The sequence below is a fragment of the Quercus lobata genome, unplaced genomic scaffold (assembly GCF_001633185.2).
Source record: "Quercus lobata isolate SW786 unplaced genomic scaffold, ValleyOak3.0 Primary Assembly Scq3eQI_151, whole genome shotgun sequence".
Lineage (NCBI taxonomy): Eukaryota > Viridiplantae > Streptophyta > Magnoliopsida > Fagales > Fagaceae > Quercus > Quercus lobata.
Genome location: NW_022154837.1, coordinates 19,380 through 27,576, shown reverse-complemented (window position 1 = coordinate 27,576; position 8,197 = coordinate 19,380). Strand labels below are relative to the sequence as shown.

At 40.3% G+C, this 8,197-nt stretch overlaps 1 protein-coding gene across 1 annotated transcript; it reads right to left on the bottom strand.

Moving 5' to 3' along the window:
* Window positions 1-2,679: 2,679 nt before the first annotated feature.
* On the bottom strand, window positions 2,680-3,429 carry LOC115973478. The gene is made up of 2 exons (XM_031093742.1): window positions 3,145-3,429; window positions 2,680-3,048 (listed from the first exon to the last, which is right to left on the bottom strand). Exons 1-2 carry the CDS (start codon window positions 3,427-3,429, stop codon window positions 2,680-2,682), a joined length of 654 nt encoding a protein of 217 aa, XP_030949602.1.
* Between the last annotated feature and the right edge of the window lie 4,768 nt (window positions 3,430-8,197).

The window sequence follows — 8,197 nt, the reverse complement described above, 5'->3', positions numbered from 1 at the left end:
CTTCTTTCCTCAATGAAGTCTAAGCACTTTTCTAATAGATCATTGTTGTTGCTCGGATTGAATGAGCTGGTCCTTAATGTTGGGAAGTCAGTCTCTAAAGAAATGACAGCTTCGGCCCCATAGGTGGTTGAAAAGGGGGTTTCCTCGGTGGATATGTGAGGCATGGTTTGGTATGTCCAGAGGACATGTTGCAGCTCTTCCACCCATTTTCCCTTCACATCATCCAACCTCTTCTTGAGTCCATTCATTATGACCTTGTTAACAGCCTTGGCTTGTCCATTCCCTTAGGGGTAAGCTGGGGTAGAGTATCTGTTCTTAATTCCCAAGTCACAGTAGTATCTCCTAAAAGATTTGCTATCAAACTGTAGGCCGTTGTTCAAGATGAGGGTATGAGGGACTCTGAATCGGGTGACAATGTTTTTCCAAACAAACTTCTTGGCGTCCATGTCCTTGATGTTTGCCAAGGGCTTAGCTTCAACCCATTTAGTGAAGTAGTCCGTGCCGACTAGCAGGTATCTCTTGTTTCCTGCTACTTTGGGGAAAGGGCCTACAATGTCTAAGCCCCATTGCGCGAACGGCCAAAGGCTGGACAGAGGGTTAAGGACTCCTCCCGGTTGGAGCATGTTTGGCGCGAACCTTTGACATTGGTCGCATTTCCTTACATATTCCTGTGCTTCCTTTTGCATATTTGGCCAACAATAGCCTTGAGTGATGGCTGTGTGTGCCAAAGATCTACCTCCAGTGTGGCTTTCGTAGATCCCCTCGTGTAACTCCTCCAATAGTAATTCTGTTGCCTCGAGGTGTATACACAGCAAGTTCGGCCTGGAAAATGAGCATTTATATAACTTTTGATCCTCAGATAGCCAGAATCGAGGAGCCTTCCTACGTACCTTGGCTGCTTTTGATTTTTCCTCAGGTAGGATGTTGTCCTTCAAGAATGATATCACGGGATCCATCCAGCTAGGCCCTACCCTGACTTGGTGAAAATGGACCACCTCTTTCTCCACCTCTCTCTCCACCCCTACGGGTTTGTACAAATCCTCTACAAGGATGACCTGAGATAGGCCTTGTGTCGGGGAGGTCGTAAGCGTGACTAGGGAATCAGCATGTGTGTTTCCACTTCTAGGGATATGCAACAGAATGAAAGATTTGAATCCTGATCGTAGGTGTCCCACCTGACTCAAGTACTTTTGTAGTCTTTCGTCCCTCGCTTCAAATTCTCCTTTTACTTGACCAACGACTAATCTTGAGTCTGAGAACATCTCTATTGCCTTTGCGCCCATTTTTTGAACCATGGTCATTCTCATCAGCAGGGCCTCATATTCAACCTCGTTATTTGTGGCTGAGAAGTCTAGCCTCAGTGACTTCTTAATAGTGATTTTCTCGGGGGATATTAATACTATCCCCACCCCGGACCCTTTTTGGTTTGCTGCACTATCGACGTACACTTTCCAGGATAGGGGGTCATGTTGGGAGATCATGTCGACTGATTTTCCATCCATGTGCTGTGCTCCTGTCACTTCTTCTAATGGGGGTTCAGCGAACTCGGCCACCAGGTCCACGAGGACCTGGCCCTTGACAAAGGTACGAGGCATGTACTTGATATCAAAAGCTCCTAGGATTGTGCCCCATTTAGCGATCCTCCCCGTGTAATCAGCACTTCGAAGTATAACTTTGAGTGGAAGTTGAGTCAGGACGACAACTGTATGTGCTTGGAAGTAATGGGGAAGCTTTCGTGTACCAAACACCATTGCCAAGACGGCCTTCTCTAGTGGTAGATAACGAACTTCGGCCTCATGTAGTGATTTTCTTACATAGTAAACTGGCAGTTATACGTCATTGTCAATTCGTATCAACACCAAACTTACAGCGTGAGGGGCCACGACAATGTAAGCAAACAGGACCTCATCCACCTCAGGACTGAACATGATAGGTGGCCACGATAGATATTCTTTAAGTTTTTGGAAAGCCAATGCACACTCCTCTGTCCATTCAAATCTCTTCCACTTTTTCATCAAGAGGAAGAAAGGTCTACACCTATCCGCTGACCGAGAAATAAACCGATTCAAGGTGGTAGCCATTCTAGTAAGGTTCTGGACCTCTTTAGGATTCCGAGGTGGTTGTAAACTGTTAATGGCTTTGATTTGATCGGGGTTGACCTCAATACCCCTGTGAGTCACCATGTATCCCAAGAACTTGCCTGATCTGACACCAAACAAGCACTTGGAAGCGTTTAGACGCAACTTGTATTTCCTCAGGATTCCAAAGATGTTTCCGAGGTCTCTCACGTGCTCAGACACCACCTTACTCATCACCACCATGTCGTCTATATAGACTTCAATACTTTTACCCAACTGTGGTTCAAACATTCTCGTCATCATCCTTTGATAGGTAGACTCTGCATTTTTAAAGTCAAATGGCATTACCTTATAGTGGTAGTTTCCAGTGGGAGTGACAAATGCAGTCTTTTCTTGATTGTCCAGGGCAAGTGGTATCTGATGATACCCTTGAAAGGCGTCTAAGAAACTCATCCGAGGATGGCCCATCGTTGCATCCACCAATTGGTCTATTCGAGGCAGAGGGAAGGGGTCTTTTGGGTAGGCCTTATTCAGATTCGTGAAGTCTACGCACATTCACCACTTCCCGCTCTTCTTTTTTTACTACTACAGTATTGGCCAATCATTCGGGGTAGAAAACCTCATTGATAGCCCCTGCCTGTTTGAGTTTTATCACCTCTTCCCTGACAGCGTCTACATGCTTTTTAGATGGGCGCCGAGGCAATTTTTTCTTGGGAGTGATGGATGGGTTAACGTTCAAATGATGGTAGATGAAATTCGGATCCACCCCCGAGGCCTCATAAGTGTCCCATGCAAACACATCAATGTTTCTTCTAAGGAATTCCAACAGCTCTTCCTTCTCTTGAGGAGGCAGTTGAGCCCTGACCTGAAAGAACTTCTCCAAATCACCACCTATAACAAATTTTTCCAAATCCTCGCATTTCGGCTCTTTGGTTGGTCCACAAGCTGACGACTCTGGAGGTTTTGATTGCTATAAGTCCCTTTTAGCAATAGCCGAAGAACTAGCTTCGTGTCGATGTGAGATGGCCACCACAAGGCATTGCCTAGCCATAGATTGACTCCTCACAATCTCTTCGACGTGGCCTCCCAAGAGGTATTTCACTTTCTGGTGCAAGGTAGATGAGACGGCTTCCATAGTATGAAGCCAGGGTCTGGCCACAATAGCCATGTAGGGGGAATAGGCATCCACCACGATGATGTCTACCTCCACCATTTCCGAACCAGCCTGTATGGGTAGTCTAATTTGACCTTTTGGAATAACAGTCTTTTCTTCAAAACTTATCAGAGGGGAATCGTAGGTTGTCAGGTCCTTAGGTTTTAACCTCAGCCCCTTGTATAGGTCGGGGTACATGATCTTGACAGTGTTACCTTGGTCTACCTCTCTTTACATCATACCCCCCTATCCTGAGTGTGACCACTAAAGCATTGTCATAGGGTTGGATGGTTTCGATCTTATCCTTGTCCGAAAAGCCCAGAATTGGCCAGATTTCTATTATGGCTCTTTTAGGCTCTAAATTGTTGCTTTTAGCGGGTAACCGAGCTACAGATATCACTCTGGAGGGACAAGAACCGGTCCTACCGGGAACAACGAAGATGACATTGATAGTTCCCAAAGGCGGTCTTGAAGAATCATCCCTTCGGGGTTCTAAATTTGTCTGGCCCCCCTGGCCACTAGAATGGTGCAACAGCTATTTCAACTTTCCTTCTCGGACCAGTTAGTCCAAATGGTCCCACAAATTCCTGCAATCCTCCGTAGTGTGTCCCTGGTCATGATGGTACTGGCAATAAAGGTTCTGGTTGCGCCTCAGGGGGTTTCCAACCATCTTGTTTGGCCATTTGAATAACGATTCATTCTTAATCTTATCTAGAACCTGGTGCACCAGTTCTCGGAACACTACATTGACCACCTGAGTATTGGTAGATCCTGACTGACCAGCAAAATCTCTCCATGGCCGATTGTTATTGTATCGGTCCGACCTAAAATCCCTCCTCTCTTGAGGGATAACCTTATCCTTTCCTTTTTCTTGTTGTTGGTCCTTTTCGACCCTTTTATACTTGTCAATCTTATCCATGAGCTAGCACACACTAGTGACAGGCTTCCCTGTCAAAGACTTTCTTAAGCCGTGCTCGGCTGGGAGGCCGACCTTGAATGTACTGATGGCTACGTCTTTAAAGTCGCCGTCAATTTCATTGTACATCTCCCAGTACCTATCCGAGTACATTTTCAGGGTCTCTCCGTTTTTCGTACTTAAGGATAGTAGGGAAGATAGGGGTCAAGGAACTCTGCTGCAGGTGACGAATTGAGAACCAAATGCCTGGGTGAGCTCCTTGAAGGAGCTTATGGAATCGACCTTCAGGCTGTCAAACCATCTCATTGCTACGGGTCCTAGGCTGGATGAGAAGACCTTGCACATCAAGGCTTCGTCTAGGGAATGGACAACCATTCTCTGATTGAAGTGGCTCACATGCTCAACGGGGTCTGCCTTGCCATTATACATGGTAAAAGTGGGCTAAGTGAACCGCCGAGGGAGTTCCGCTACCTCAATTTTGTGCGTGAAAGGCGACCTGGAGATTTGATCCAACGCCTTGCCCATAGCGTCGTTTCCCACACCTTTTTGAGGTGGGCTCTTATGCCTACGTTTGTGGTGGTGCTCCTCTTCGTAGGAGAAAGACTCGCTGGGTGGGGTCTTTGACCTTCGTCTGTAGCTAGCATCCTCTTCACCGTCAAGGGAGGCGTTCGGGCTGGAGGAGGCTTGCCTTCGCTGTGCATGGCACAGCTTTCTCTTCAGCTGGTCGACTTTCAGTTGCAGTGCTCTGGTATTCTCCTCCTGAGAGGGGTGACCCTTTCCCCATGACTAACTTCTTCTGATCTGGGCACTATGCACACTCCCCTCCCGATCTCTTCTCCGCTCAAGGTTGATAAAAGGATTTTGATGTTGGGATCCTATGGACTTTGCCTATTATGGATCTGAACCTACCATGGTTGAATGTTGCGCTCACTATCACCAAAGTATTCTCCCCACAGACAATGCCAATTGTAAGGACTTGGTTTAGACTTTTAGCCTAATGGGTATATGGACTTAAGCCTAAAAAAACTCAAAACAATAAATTTGTAGAGAATGGGTTGGAAAACTGGGTTTTAGTGAATCAGATAACAGAAAAATAGATTTTGATGGCAAAGAGAGAAAGATAACAGAAGTTTATTAAGGAACAACGTCCTTGGATTGGTCCGAGGATACTAATTCTTAAATATTTGCTCTTAAAGCTTTATTACAGGTCTGGTTCCCAGCTTGCGATGGTGTTTTTCTCTTTTTCTTTCTTTTCCTCCCATTTTCTCATGGAGGGTCTCTCACATTATATAGCCCTCTTTAGGCCATCTTGATCTTACACTTGTTGATCATCTGAGCCCTTATTTAAGTACATGTCCCATTGGACACCCTCTTTGGCTTTCTATGAGTTGTATTCGCCAAGGTAGCATTGTTCAGAGGTCTTCTCCACATAAATGCGGCCAGAAAAGTAGCTGTAGTGCATTTAATGCGATGGTAGCAACTTTCCCTTAGATATTTTTGAGTTTCCTTCATTCTCGCACATTCATGAGACACATTCCTATCACTGGAGCTTCTTGGAGGGTTACTCTAGTTGCTGGAATACATACTTGAGCTGCATTTATCATATTCGAGGAGGAGCTCCTCCTCGAACCACCTTCCATTCGTTCCTCACTTATAAGACTTTAATTGGGAACCCCTGACAACTATTTGCCCCTCCTCGAACAAAAGCCCAAGGCCCAACATATTATTCTAGACCTTTATCCCTACAACTTCAATTTGTGTTACAATTTGATGAATAAGTCATTACTTAAACATACAATGGCTTACAAAAAATTTGTAACCTCACAAATTTGGAGATAATTAAATTATTAACGTTTGAGATTGAGTTTAAGTTGGATTTATTAGAGAGATAGAGTTTCACTCCTTATTTTGGACTAAACAAAAATAATTTTGTCTAAAAAAAATGATAAAGATGAGTTTGAGTTTAAGTGGACTTGTAAGAGAGATAGAGTTTCACTCTTGGTTAAGTTTGGTCTAAACAAAAATAATTTTATTTAAAAAAAAAATGATAATGATGTGACATGCTCTCAAGAGGTCAATAAAAAGTCAAAGATTCCAGTGTTATATATATATATATATATATATATACATACTAGTTGAATGCCCATGCGTTGCACAGTTTTGGTCAATAACTTATTAAATACAATATATAATAATGCATTTGAGAAATAATAAATTAAATGAAATATTTTTATTCATAATTCTTTTTAACAGTACCAATTGTCTAATAAAACTAAACAACAAAAATTAATATCAACATTTAACAAAATAATATGTCCATGTAAATTAATATTTAAGCATTAAATCAGTATTAACATAAAATTCACAAATTAAGCTATCCAAATGTATAAGCATTAAAAAAATAAAAATAAAAATTCCATTTTCTATATAATATAATATAATATAAGAGAATTGATTGAGTATCACAACTCTTAGCCTACTCGATGATGTAGTCGAAATTCTACATTGTATTATACTTGGGTAATGCATGACCTATTTAAAATTTATATGGAAATAAATTATAATCATATTGATAATATGAAGCGTATACACTCTCACTTTCTCTCATGCACTAGTGTGTAGTGAATAATAGGGTGTGTATTAGTTTTTTTTTTTTTTTTTTTTTAACCCTATTTAATTGATGGGTTATTGTGGGTAATTCGAGGTATATTCCAGGATTACTTAATAAATTTCTCTAGTTGACAACAAAAAGTGTACCATGCAGCTAGTTGAATTTGCCTATTGTGTCCTGATGCATCAATCGGTGGTTAGGGAAAACCCCAAATACTAGACACATTGTATTACACTTTTATCATCAATGAAAAAATATTTCTATCTTCTATTCATAAAAAAAAAAAATATATATATATATATATATACATATATATTTGTATGTATTGCCTTTCCAAAACCAGAAGTACTATTAGATAGTAATTTAGATACAATCGTAATCATAATCATACAATAGCGGAGAGCCTTTTTTTTTTTTTTTTTTTTTGCTGTATATTAGGTGTGCGTTTGGTTTTGCGCCTAGCTCCTGCGTTTGCGTTTTTTTTTTTTTTTTTTTTTTTTTTTTCAGCGACTCTTGCATTATTCATGAGATATAAACAGTATATTTAGCTTATGTACAGTAATTCATACTGTTCATGCATGCGGATTATACTATACAAAAGACATTGTGTACTGTTCACGGGACTCACAACTACTTTTTTAAAAAAATATAAAAAATAGATCTCACGGTACTGTTTACAAATTTAAAAATTATTTTGCTACAGAGTTTTTAGTTTTCAGCAAAATAAACTGTATTCAAACGTCCCTAGATTGCATCCATCTATTTTATATATGATGAAAACTAGTACTTTGTTGACCCTTCACAAAAAAAACAAACAAAAAAGAAGAAAGAGACACGAGCTGTTTATTTAATATGGTTGGTAGTTTTTCATAGGGACATATACACATTAAATGCAATGAAAACCAGGGACTCTACATTATCTTCTTTTTATTTTTAATTTTCCGATTTTTTTCTTTAGCCGGAGCGCGCATATATATATATATATATATATATATATATATGTATATATGTATGTATTATTACCTGTAAGAATTGGTGAACAATTTGCAATCCTATAATGGACCAATAAAAAAAGTGTCAATGAATTAAAAATGACACATTAACATCCATTCAGGGATCGATACAAGAAGTATTTTACACCACTAAAATAACATTTTCCTGTACCCATAAGTGTCCTTTGATGGTTAGATCTAGTTGTCGCCAGAAACAATAAATAATGAGAAATGTTATATTTACAACATTTGCATAATAAATTTTAATAGTAAGTTGTTACAAGTTATTATTAATAGGGTAAAAGAGTAATTTTATTGATAGATTCAAAAAAAAAAAAATTTTGAAGCAGAGATAGATTCAAATTATAATCAATAATAACTAACCATTTATAATTATTTGTGAAAATATTATAGATATAACACTTTTCTTCCATTCATTCATGCTAC